This window comes from Sturnira hondurensis, unplaced genomic scaffold (genome assembly GCF_014824575.4).
Source record: "Sturnira hondurensis isolate 20B ecotype Veracruz unplaced genomic scaffold, ASM1482457v3 Scaffold0014384, whole genome shotgun sequence".
NCBI lineage: Eukaryota > Metazoa > Chordata > Mammalia > Chiroptera > Phyllostomidae > Sturnira > Sturnira hondurensis.
The window spans coordinates 35,665,511-35,679,483 of NW_028087015.1; the positions used below are offsets into that span (position 1 = coordinate 35,665,511).

At 36.4% G+C, this 13,973-nt stretch overlaps 1 protein-coding gene across 2 annotated transcripts in view; it reads right to left on the reverse strand.

The window, feature by feature from the left end:
- ZFR (zinc finger RNA binding protein) overlaps window positions 1–13,973 on the reverse strand; it is a 78,718-nt gene that overhangs the window by 10,430 nt on the left and 54,315 nt on the right. The window contains exons 16-17 of one of the 2 annotated variants that reach the window (XM_037063130.1): window positions 10,475–10,572; window positions 9,515–9,610 (exon numbers count right to left, since the gene is read on the reverse strand). In XM_037063130.1, the coding sequence (XP_036919025.1) occupies window positions 9,515–9,610; window positions 10,475–10,572 (194 nt within the window). Of the gene's footprint in view, window positions 1–9,514; window positions 9,611–10,474; window positions 10,573–13,973 lie in introns of those variants that run through there. The other variant, XM_037063132.1, reaches the window with a different exon arrangement.

A 13,973-nucleotide genomic window follows, 5' to 3' on the forward strand; every position in this document is an offset into this window, starting at 1 on the left:
AAAAGATGGGCAACTGGGCGGGCAGAGAAGACCCAGCAAGGCAGAGGACTGTGTGAGCGGGGCTCGCCAAGGGGTCCAGTGGCAAGGTGGCGAACCCTGGGAGTAAGGCGGGCTGGCTGAATGGAAACTAAGACTCAAAGCTGAGCGTAAACTATGGTGGGAGTTGCTACGGTGGGAGACACTCCCAGTCTTAAGTAAGAGTTCATTGGAAAGAGGGGCTAGAGCCTAGCAAGCGAGTCCCACTTTTCCCTGCCTGGCTCCTCCCCCACAGACAGCGCCACAACTCAGCAAAGAGGGTTGCTTAGGAACATCTGGGGCAACTTTAAACATTGCAAACCTGAACCATAGGGGTGCCAGAAGAAGAGGAAGAGCAAGAAGTTGAAAACTTATCTGAACAAATAATGAAGGAAAACTTCCCTGATCTGGCGAAGAAAATAGACTTCCAGGAAGTCGAGGAAGCCCAGAGAGTCTCAAGGAAGTTGGACCCAAAGAGGTACACTAAGGCACATCATCATTAAGTTGCGTATGATTATAAAGGAGAGAATCTTAAAAGCTGCAACAGAAAAGGAAAGTTACCTACAAAGCCGTTCCCAAAGGACTATTAGCTGATTTCTCAAAAGAAATCTTGCAGGCAAAAAGTATTTGAACTCATGAAAGGAAAGCACCTACATCCAACATTACCCTATCCAGAAAAACTGTCATTTAGAATGGAAGGGCAGATAAAGTGCTTCCTAGATAAGGTCAAGTTAAAGAAGTTCATCATCACCAAGCCCTTATTATATGAAATGTTACAGGGACGTATCCAAGAAATTAAAGAAGATCAAAAACTATGAACAGTAAAATAACAACAAACAATAACAACTGAACCAAAAAAGGGGAAGAAAAACAACACAAACAAAAACTAAGCAAATAATAGAACAGGAACAGAATCAGAAAAAATGGAAATCACATGGAGGGTTTTCAGTGGGGAGGAGGGGAAGAATGGGGGAGAAATAGGGTACAGGGAATAAGAAGCATAATTGATAGACATGAAATAGATGGGGAGAGGTTAGGAATGGTATAGGAAACAGAGAATTCAAAGAACTAACATGTACAACCCATGGACATGAATTAAGGGGAGGGGAATACTGGAGGGTTGGGGTGTACAGGGCAGGGGGGGATAAAGTGGGATAGCATAATAGCATAGTCAATGTATTTCTAAAAAAACTTGATGAATACAAAAGCCAATAAAATTAAGAGCTCAAGTTGAGATGAAAAGATTGTAGAGCTTATAAAGAAAAGAAAATTCAAATCTGCAGGACAAAAAAAAACGTAGTGAACAACATATTACAAGACATAATTTGGCTAAATTACTGAAATTCAGGATAAACAAGGAATTCTTTTAGAAGTCTGTAGAAAAAGGACAAAATAATTAGGCTGAACTTGGACTCAGCAATGCTAAATGCTGGAAGATAATGGAGTGATACTAGAAATGGAGAGGGAAAAACTGACCTAACAATGTAATGGTCAACTGGCAGATTCTCAAACATGAAATTCAAAAAACATAAACATTCTTTGATAAAAACTGCTTGATGATAAAATGTAATGAGTCAAGAAATGAAATGGAGAAACCCCAGTAAAAAAACAGTGGTTGGCACTGAACAATGTAAGTATAGAACATTAAATAATCATAAAGAGTAAGTCTACAGAAGGTAAATATATAGTTATTTCTATACTTTAAAGGTTTAAAAATAGTGTGGAATTAACAAATATTAGGATAAATAGATAAAGAAATAAGTACAGATACTTTACTTAAAAGAAATAAAAGAAATGAAAGAAAAAACAACAAAAACCCCAAAGGATGAAAAGACTGAAAGAAGTATGTAATAATTCTCTTAGTTTTTATACACAAGAGGTTAATGAGCATTAACTAAAGCAGTTAAACAGATGAATGAGAATACCAAATGAAAATAGAAAGGCAACAACTAGATGTCTAAATAATCAGAAGAGAGCCCATTCATAAACAAGAACAAGGAAAAAAGAATTATGGCGAAGGACAGAAAACAAAAAAAGTGAACAAAATCATACCAGACAAACTGACAAAAGGAAAGCTACAGTTTTGATATTAATGCATGAATAATTCTTATTAACTCATAGAAAAAAGTGTTGAATGACAGGCACTTCACAATGGCAAGGTGTTCAATTACAACATAACTATCCTAAGCGTTTATTTTAAAAAAAAAAAAAAAAAAATCACTGCAACAAAATAATAAAGCAGAAACTGCAGGAAATACAACAGAAATAGAAATACAACAGAAGTAGCAAATTTTTACTCACTTTATTCAGTCTATGAACAGATGAAGTAAACAAAAAAAATACATAAGGAAAGAATATAGAAGGTACAAACAAAAATGACTAATGAAGTTCCACTAAGAGATATATATGTATACACCATACATTGTTAAGAATACATCTTCTAAGTAAGTGCCCAGTTCATAAAAACTATACATATTAGGTCACAAAGAAAAAGTTTAAATTAAAAAAACTGTAAACAGAATACATGAGATCACATTGCTATAAAAACCAGAAGTTAATTACAAAAACAAAAGCCACCCTTCTTCAATCATGTAAAATTAAAAAATTCTCTCCAAACCATTCTTAGCTTAAAGACAATATTAAAACATTTCAAATGGCATAGAAAATAAAAAGAAAAATACTACATATATAGCCAAAAAACTGTGTTAGGCTTTAAAACCTCTACATAATTAAAGTGTGAGTGAATAAAACAAGTATCCAACTCAAGAAGCTTATAAAAGAATAATAACAATAAAAGTAAGATAAACAGACATCAGAAACTACTGACCTATTAAAGAGGAAAATGGTAGCTCTCACAGATAAATCCAAAGAGCTGACTCTTTGGGGAGAAGAAATAAGATAAATCATTGCCTAAAAAAATACAATACTTAGGAATAATCAAAAATGTCAAACTACTGATTTTTGGTGTGTTTTCAACTAAAATTTTGGTGTACTTTATGGTTCACAGGCCCTTGCTCAATCCACTGAGCTAAACTGGCCAGGGCCATGCTTATAACTTTAATATTTAAAAGCTATTAAGACAACTTCCAGTCAAGATGGAGGAGTAGGCAGACATGGCTCACATCTTCGCACATAGACATCAAAATTACAACTAAAATACAGAACAACCATCACTCAGAACCAGCAAAAATGAAGTTGAATGGAAGTCTGACATTAGGAATTAGAGCAACCACATTCATCCAGACTGGTAGGAGGGGCACAGACACTGAACAGGCAGGTCCAACACCCACATGTAGTAGATAAAAACTCAGGAGGGATACCATGGGAGTGAGGAGTTTCTGCCACGCCCTGAGACCCAAGAGGGTTCCAGGACCAGGAATAGAAGCCCTGTAATTTTTGGCTGCAAAAACCAGTGGAAATTGGTGGAACTGGTGGAAGAAACCACTAGGAGCCCCAAACAGTTCCTCTTAAAGAACTCATGTAAGACTCACCTACTCAGACTCACTCCCTCTGAGCCTCAGCACTGGAGTAGCAGCTTGAGAGGTACCCATGGCATACAGGGAGAAAACTCAAGTGCCTGGCATGAAGGAGAGCAGAAGCCACTGTTGTCCCTTTTCTGAACCTATCCCCCAACACAGCCAACAAGCTGGTGTCATATCCATCAACCTGGCTAACACTGTTTGCCCAGCCCTAGAGATCCCTTTAGATTCCACTCCACTCTACCCAACTTATAGACCAGCCAAGGCTGCTTTTCCATATGGAAGGCTGGTCTTGGCTCATGGTTCACAACTCCCTAAATCCTCTCAAATGAGCAACAGCTGGCCTCAGTAAGCCCCTGGCTTGACACTAGCAGCAGCCAGCCTAGACTCACACTTGGCTCCCCCATGGAATCTTCAAGCCCAGAATAAGTAGCAGCCATCACAAACTGTTTTATAGACCAGGCAGGGTGGCACCAAGCAAAACACAGGTAGGGGCTGGCCTTGCCCTGAACCGTCCAGGAAACTCCAAGGCTAGCATGCCCAGTAGACAGCTACAGACCACATCGGAGCACCACCACCCTGCCCTTGCACACTGACCCTCCATGGAGGGCAGAGGGTGGTGGTCAGTGGTCACTGCCAGTCCTTGCAACTGACTGGCCTGGGTAAATCCCTTCCACTGACCTGCCAACAGCAATCAAGGCTCAACCAGAAGAGGAGGGTTTATTCAGAGCACACAAAGGGCACACCTCAAGTACCCAGGCTTGGGTGGTTGGGGAGGCTGTGCCATTGGACCTTATACGACACCTACTACATTAGGCCACACTACCAAGACAGAGAGTCGAAGCAGCTCTACCTAATACACAGGAACTCACAGGGAGGCTGCCAAAATGAGGAGACAAAGAAACATGACTCAAATGAAAGAACAGATCAAAACTCCAGAGAAAGAGCTAAATAAAATGGAGATGATCAACCTCTGAGATGCAGAGTTCAAAACACTGGTTATAAGGATGCTCAAGGAACTTAGCAAGGACCTCAACAGCATAAAAAGGACCCAGTCAGAAACAATGGATACACTAAGTGAAATAAAGAACAATTTACAGGAAAACAACAGTAGAGTGGATGAAGCTGACAACCAAATCAGCAATTTGGAACAAAAGGAAGCAAAAAAAAACGACCAACCAGAACAAGAAGAAACAATCCAAAAACATTAGGATAGTATAAAGCAGCCTCTGAGACAACTTCAAGAGGTCCAACATTCGTATCACAGAAGGGTATCAGAAGAAGAGAAAGAGGAAGACATTGGAAATCTACTTGTAAAAGTAATGAAAAGAAAACCTCCCTAATTTGGTGAAGGAAATAGACATGCAAGTCCAGGGAGCAGAGTCCCAAACAAGATGGATGCAAAGAGGCCCACTCCAAGACACATCATAATTAAAAGGTTAAAGAGAAAGAGAGAAATCTTAGCAGCAGCAAGAGAAAAGCAGTTAGTTACCCACAGGGGAGTGCCCATAAAACTGTCAGCTGATTTCTCAAAAGAAACTTTGCAAGCTAGAAGGGCCTGGCAAGAAATATTCCAAATCATGAAAAACAGGAACCTACAGCCAAGATTGCTCTACCCAACAAAGCTATCATTGAGAACTGAAAGGAAGATAAAGTGCTCCCCATGCAAGAAAAAACTAAAGGAGTTCGTCATCACCAAACCATTATTACATGAAATGTTGAAGGGATTTATTTAAGGAAAAGATCAAAACTATGCACAATAAACTGGCATAAATACAAATCTACTTACAATCAAATCTAAAAAACAAATTTAAACAAGCAAGAACAGGGACAGATTCGTGGATATAGAGAACGTTCTGTTGGTTGCCAGATGGGAGTCAGGTGTGGGGGAATGGGTGAAGAAGTAAGAAGAATAAGAAGTACAACTAGGTACAGAACAGTCATGGGAATGCAGAAGTATAGTACAGGAAATGGTGTAGCCAAAGCACTCACACACGTGAGCCACGGACATGAATAATGGTGGGGGTACTGCCTGAGGGAGTGGAGGATGCTGTGTGGAGGAGAGGCAAAGGGGAGGGGAAAATCAGGCCAACTTTCACAGCATAATGAATAAAACATAATTGAAAATAAAATAAAAACACTGCCTTGACAGCTAAAAATAAACATCTAGTAAGAATTTGGTGAATTTTGATCACAAATAAATACTGAAACATCCATTTGTCATTTTGCTCCTATAAGGCAACTGCTATTACTGATTTGTGTAATCAACCAAGGAATAATTAAAACAGAAAAAAGAATAATAAATATGCTATAATATATTAAGAAAACCCTAAGTTAGCAAAACTTTGAGGTATCTGGCTGAACTGGTTTTCTAGGAAAATAAAAGTTATGAACATTAACCCCAGAAGAGAGAAAAATTGGATTAATTAATCACAATAGAAAAGAATTTATGGGGGGAAGTGGTGGGGGGAAGTGCAGACAACTGTACTTGAACAACAATAATTTTAGAAAAATTAAAAACACATCTTAAAAATTTTCAAAAATAATGATTTCACATAAATTTCGTAAATTTTAAACAAACAGTTGGTTTTGATGCCACTAACACAGTTTCAGAGTCTAAAGAAAGACCACACCTTCGAATCTGTTTTTATAATTAGTTTATTATTGGTTTAAAGTCTGACCAAGAGGACACACATAAAACTACATCCAGCCTCACAGGAGAGTCTGCTGGACAGACCCACAGGGTCTTAGAACATACACAAGCCCACTCAACCCCGGGAACCAGCACCAGAAGGGCCCAATTTGCTTGTGGGAAGCAGCAGAGGGGACTGAAATCTGAGAGCACGCGGAGCAAGCACCATTGTTCCCTCTCTGACCCCGCCCTCACATACAGCATCACAACCCAGCAACTGGGTTGCCCCGCCCTGGTGGACACCTAAGGCTCTACCCCCATACATAACAGGCATGACCTGACCAAAAAATTCTGGCTCAAACGGAAGAACAGAAAAAGCCCGAGAGCCAATACTTTTAAGCGACCAAGAGAGAGCCAACCTATCAGACGCACAGTTCAAAGCACTGGTGATCAGGATGCTCAAAGAACTGGTTGATTTTAGTCACAAATTAGATTAAAAAAAATGAAGGCTACACTAAGTGAAATAAATGAAGGAAAATGCACAGGGAACCAACAGTGATGGAAAGAAAACTGGGACTCAAATCAATGGAGTGGACCAGAGGGAAGATAGAAACAACCAAACAGAAAAGAATGAAGAAACAAGAATTCAAGAAAAATGAGGAGAGGCTTAGGAACCTCCAGGACATCTTTAAATGCTCTAACATCTGAATTATAGGAGTACTAGAAGGGGAAGAGGAAGAGCAACAAGTGGAAAACTTATTTGAACAAATAACAAAGGAGAACTTCCCCAATCTGGCAAAGGAAATAGACTTCCAGGAAATCCAGGAAGCTCAAAGAGTCGCAAAGAAGTTGGACCCAAGAAGGAACACACCAAGGCACATCATAATTACATTAGCCAAGATTAAAATGAAGGAGAGAATTCTAGAAGCAGCGAGAGATAAGACGACAGTCACCTACAAAGGAGTTCCCATTAGGCTGTCAGCTGATTTCTCAAAAGAGACCTTACAGGCAAGAAGGGGCTGGAAAGAAGTATTCCAAGTCATGAAATCCCAAGACCAACATCCAAGACTGCTCTATCCAGCAAAGCTTTCCTTTAGAATGGAAGGGCAGATAAAGTGCTTCTCAGATGAGGGCAAATTCAAGGAGTTCATCATCATCAAGCCCTTATTGTATCAAATGTTAAAGGGACTTATCTAAGAAATAGAAGATAAAAAACATGTACACTAAAATGACAGCAAACTCACAATTACTAACAAAAATTACTAACAAAAAATAATCTTTATTTTACAAGCAACAGATGTATATTTTATCCTAGTAAAAATCAAATATCCATTCCTCCCACTACTCAGAAACAACCACAAGTGAGTTGAAATATATCCTTCTAGGAGCTTTAGCAAGGCATTAAAATAAGTATATGCACTTGTAGAAAATATAATTTGATGAGGGAAAAAACTCTAGAAGAAAGCATATGTGAACTGATTTACAACCTAAAATACACAAAGATTTTTTAAGTAGAATACAAAACCTAGATAGAAGCCATAAAGGTTAATGAATTAGAATTTGTAAAAATTTAAAAACTTTTATATAGCAAAAATCACATAAAGTTGAAAAGCAAATAAAAAATAAAAAAATTAATTCTCAATATAGGGAAGAGGCAACTTCTTATAAGAAAGAATATAAATTATAAAGAAAATGATGATTAACAAAGGAAATGGAAGTTAAAGAGAAAAATCACAAATGTCATCACTCACTCAAAGAAATATAAATTATAAAATGAGCCCTGGCTGGGTAGCTTTGTTGGTTGGAGCATTGTTCCAAGGCACCTCCTTGGTCAGGGCACACACAAGAAGCAACCAATAAATACATAAATAAGTGGAGCAATAAATCTCCCTCGCAAATCAGTAATTAATTCATTTAAAAAGACCCCAAACAAAAATGAGACACTATTTTTTACTTATTACATTGTTAAGAAGTGTGATAATATCACACAGTTAGTTTAGTATGGGTATGAAGGATTACTCCAACAATTTTTTGGAAATGATTTTTATTATATTTTATTGTTTATGCTATTAGAGTTGTCCCAATTTCCCCCCCTTAGCCCTCCTCCACCCAGCATAGTTTTTGGAAGTTTTAAATGATCCAACTTTCTGGTGAACAATTACATGTTATTTGACCTTCGAATCACAGTCCTAGTAATTTATCACATGTATAATACTCAAAAGAGTTTGACAACTATATGAAGATTTAATAGCAAAACACTACATACAACCCGAATGTACATCAAATAAATACGAGTTAAATAAAATACGGCATATCCATACAAAGGGAATACCATGTAGAAAATGCAAAGAATAAGGCAGACCTGACTCTACCCTTCTCAAAGAGGTCCAAGACACATTTTGATAAGAATAATGCAAATAAAACAAATAGCATGATCACTCCTGGAGAGAGAGCGATATAGAGCTAGAGACAGAGCTAGAGATAGAGAGAAGGAAAGGAAAGAAGAGGAGGAAGATGGGGGGAGGGGAGAGAGGGAAAAAGGAAGACTTAAGGTAATCCTGGTTATACAATTCTCAAGAATCCAACCCAACTCTGGAATCAAAGGGTTCAAGTATATTTCTGAATGAATTCCTTTTTATCTGAATTTGTTCTATTCAGGAACCAAAAAGGTTAAAATATCAAATGGATACTTGTACATGTATAAAAATAGAACATATATGACACATGGACATGAACTAAAGGGGGAATGTGGGTGGAAGGGGCTGTGCAGGGTGGAGGGGAGTGAAGGGGCGAAAATGGGACAACTGTAATAGCATGATCAATAAAATATATTTAAAAAATAATAAAGTGTATCTTTTATTTTTTAAAAAAAGAATATATATGATGTATATGCATACCTCTTTTCCATGAAAGAATCACAAACTGTTAAGATATAATTTGCTTTAATTGATAAGGTTTTTGCTTCCTATTTTGTACTTTTCTGCATTATTTGAATGTCCCACCACTATACATTATTTCTGAATAATGTATATTTCTAAATTTTTAACCTTATCCACCATCTTAAAAAAAATGTCAACAGAACCCTGCAAGGAAGGTTAATAGTTCTCACTTCTAGTCTTTGGACCCATTATGTATGTAAAAGCCAATTTATAAATGCTGTTAATTTAAATGATTAATACTGTGAGACCAGGAAAAAAAAAGGAAAATACAAAATGAAACACCAAGTACAGTTCTTTAAATACTAAATTCTCAGATTTCTCACTAGAAGAGGAAAGAAACTATCTCTAGGAAATGAAAATAAAGTTAAGTACAAGATTGGACTATTAAAAACTGTAGAAATATTTCCTAAATATTCATTTTTAACACCATATAGTTACATACTACTTACCCAGCTTGGAAAATCAGACCAAGTTGGAACTCGCTGACAAAGGTCCCGGAGAATACGTATGATAATCACACAGGACTGCAGACCATTAGCTCTAGCCTTGAGAGCAACACAAAAACCAATTGAATTAATCTTAGAAATATTAAAAATATCCCTTGATGAAAAAAAGTTAAAATACCACTGTTCAATGGAAGCTCAGATAAAAATAAAACAAAAATAATCACACTTGGAATTGGATTCAATGAGCTGCCATTTACAGCAATATTTTATGCCAGGGTTAGTATTTAAAAGCTGGTATTTTAGGTCAAAGTAAACAGATTATACAAGAATAATATTTCTTGATACCCTGTGAACCTTGACCTGTAATCATTTAAATCAGTAAACTTAAAAAAAATCTGCCTACAGTAGAAATAAAAGAAAAAGTAAAGAGCTAAAAAGTTTGTCTAGGGACTGAAAGGTTAAGGAAATCTGTCTGGTTTCCCTTCTGTGCCTTTGCATGACTGCAAAGTCACTAAACCAAACAGCTGCTTCCTCACCTTTCACTCCCTACACTTATTAACTTAGAGAAAGAGGGGGAAAAATCTTAAAACTATACACAAAGCTTTAAACACATATTCCATTATTTAAAGCAAAGTTAATCTGCAGCCTTATGGAATATAATATATATACACAAACATGTGATGTTCCTAAACAAGTCAACTTTAAATATAGCTACTAAAAATAAAAATAAAAAAACCCAAACTACAAAACACCCTCAAAACTCCTAAATTCATTGTCAAATTAATAGTAACTGCAATATGCAGATCTTCAAACCCAGCTTTCTATGTTAACATATTTCCTGAAATTTAATTTAAAATAGCGTTGCTTGGGTAATCTTTTGCAATGTTTAAACACAGTTAAACATGTGGTACTGAACTACTCTCTCATAAGGCTACAATAAAAAAGTAAAATGATGTTCCGAACCTGGAACCACTTAGCGTGGCGTAGAGCAGCCAGAGCGTCAAGGCATTTTTGCCTGTCCAAGACGTCCGGTGGGTCTTTCACCATACCCGAGGTTACATCTAAAATGGATTGAATTGGCAAAATGCAGTGAGGAATGGGTGTTTGACCAGGTGAGCAAGACACTTCCTTAAAGTAGCATCAGTGTCACACAAGCCATTTGAGAGTTTATCAGTACTTTAATGTACCCAGGAGACTATTTTAACAAATTTACATAATCCAACAGGACCATCAAAAGGAGAACTAAACTCTTATTTTAAAAATATAATAATTTCTGCAAATATAAGCCCTACCCACCAAAATAAATCCAAAAGGAAGGATTACTGGACACAGTGCGCCAGCACAAAGATGACAAGACAAGAGGGAACACAAAAATCCACCTTAATAAATGAGAATGTACAATAAACTACTGAGTTTGTTCAGTATTGTAAATGGTCATAGGTTATTCTGGGGCTAATATAGCAAAGAATTAATGATAAATATGGAATGACAACAGTAATAACCATAGAAAAAATAAAGCAGCGAAAACTGGCATTGCTATGAGTTCAATCAACACTTTCTCTTCCACAAGGAGCTTTTTAGTTGAAAGGGAATATGAAATGCCCTTTAAAATCCAAAGTTCCCATAAACTGTTTTAAAGAATAAGTGAAGAGAAACAATGGGTAACACAGAAAAGGGCAAAAGGAACTAGCATGGTTAGACAGAGCAAGTATAGAAATAGAAAAGATGAAGTAAACGAATGCTTTGATCATATGTAGGGTCCAAGGTTATTATAACTGATTTTAAACATATTATTATATTAAAACATAAACAAAACTTGAGAAGAAAATCTGAACCTAAACCTGGGCAAAAAGTTAACATATTCTCCTAAACGTATCTGTAAAATGTGTTTAAATGTAATGGCAAAGTTGCTAATGGAACTATTCACAAATAAATAGCAAGTAAGTCCATCAAATTCACAACTCTGTGATTTTTAGAGTATAAATACTCTCTAAATATAGGGAAATTATATGCCAGGCAAGTAATCTATTGAATTTAACAGTTTTCTGGCTAAAGAGAAGGAAAATTATGGGGCAGTTAGGATTATACGTTAATGAATTATTGAGGGTACCAAATGGATAAGGGAAAAAGAAGAGATGTATGATAAAAAGTTAAAGATGATTTTATTTTAAGAGTTCTATTGTAATTATGGGAAAGTTACCTGATTATTATTTTTTTAATCCTCACCTGGGGACATGTTTACTGTCTTTTAGAGAGAGGGGAAGAGAGGGAGGAAAAGAGAGAGGGAGAGAATCATCAACGTGAGAGAGAAGTATTGATTGGTTCCCTCTCTCTCTCATACACACCAATACTGGGACCAAACCTGCAACCCAGGCATCCGCTATCACTGGAAATCAAACGAGCAACTTTGCGATTTATAGAATGACACTCCAATCAACAGCCACCTGGCCAGAGCAACTGTATATGTTACATGACCATACAGAACTTTTAAGAGACACTTGTCCCTATTTTGAGTAGATAACATATAAAAACGTGTATTTTAAAGTGATGAAGAATTCTAGGCCCTGGCTGGACATTTTACTGTAAGTCCTTACTCCCTAAATAATCAGATGGTACCAATTTTTCAGAAGACATCTCTGAAGGGAGATTTACAGATAATCAAAGAATGCAGTATTCTGAGAATACACACTCAGAGGAATCGGGGTACTCAAAAGAAGCTATCAAGATAAAAATATTAGTTGTTTTAAAAAAGCAACAAATAAATAATCTTAAAACCTACAAGACCAACTACTAAATCTAGAATATATTGAACATGAGAAATTAAGTACTCTGAAATAAGAAAAAGGAACACAGGAAAACACAGCCAACTAAGGAAGTAAAAAAAGAAAGGAAAAGAAACAACACCAAAAAACCCCACTTTCCAAAGCAGGGTTACAGAACATGCTAAAAGATGCTCTTTCCATGCCCCTACTTATTTACTTATATTTGCTTCAGCCAGAATGCAAATAGGTGACAATGTGCAATTTCTTTCTAAAAATGTTTCTCAATTTCTAATGTTAATTCAGAATGTTATAATTTCCTCCAATATGTAAAGAATTTTATTTTACAAATATCCATAACTTTGAAAATTTTAATTATTAACACAATTTTAAAATGTCAAGACACCTATTGCAATTTATATACAAATTAAGAGCTAGAAAATTTCTGTTAAATTTAGAGTGTGGATTTTTGCACCCATTTTATATTTCAAGTGGATTAACCCCTTAGATAAACTGTACTAAAATTATTGTTTCCTAATACCCAGTTAAAACAAAACAAAAATCAGTTAATTTATCTTAAAAAATAAAAAAAGCAAATTCTTACACTACATAAATGTATTTCGTAAACTTTAAGGGGTTAATCACCAGTTAGAAAACATGCTGTGTCCACACTATTTTATGATTAAAAGTTAATGGGAATATATTAATTTAAATTAACATGGTTATGTAAAATATATTATCCACCCAACCATTTAAAAACTAGTGTGAACACTGCTCAATTCTAGAAGAGACAATGACAAAACAGAACAGCCACACAAAGGACAAATAAATGCCAGGCTCTGCATCCAAAATCCCTTCTTAGTCAAATGGCAGGTGTGACACTGAGCTTTTGAAAACCTTGGTCAAAAATCCTTCCGATGTCTTGGCAGCAACCCCTGACAGGAATCAATCCCCTCTGCTAGAAGGCTTTGGACCGGGCCTGATAAGCTACAGGTGGAAAAAAACACATACAATACTTGACTTGCTGCAGAAAACACTCTGGAGCAAGGGTTAGAGCATTTTGAACATTTCAAGCTTCAAGTCAATTAAACGTTTACGTAATACTTAACTGTCAAACACAGTGCCATAAAATAAGATCTGTCATGCGTTTAACAGTTATTTGGACAATTTAATCATTTCCTGTAAATAATTTTTGGTATTAAATAGGACTGTTACGCATTAAAGAGGCTACCACACTATGCGCAAGTCTCAAGTCTAGTGATTGACAATCACTCCTCCGGCAAAGCCTTCCTTACCCTCTGAACTAACACCCCAAAGCAAGCTAGAGGCTTTAAATGATTTTAAGACACAGAGCACTGTGAGCTGCAGTGAGAGAGAATACATACCGTTATTCTGCAGCAAGAAAGAAGCAATCTTCATAACGAAGCTAAAGACATGGTTTACTGCAGTTATCTGCAGCAAGGAGTATTCTATCAAATGTTTCTACACTTTTTGCACATCCAACTTTTCAGCTCAGTGTCTTCAAGTAAAATCTTTCAAAATTTGGACTGATAATTTCTCTCAACATAATATTTATGAAATTCAGAACAATAATTCTATATCAAGTTGGGTCAGACAAAAATATAATTTTGTTTCCTTTAGAAGGGATGGGTTATTAAAACTACTACAAATATGATACCATTGACTTTAGACTTTTGCAACAT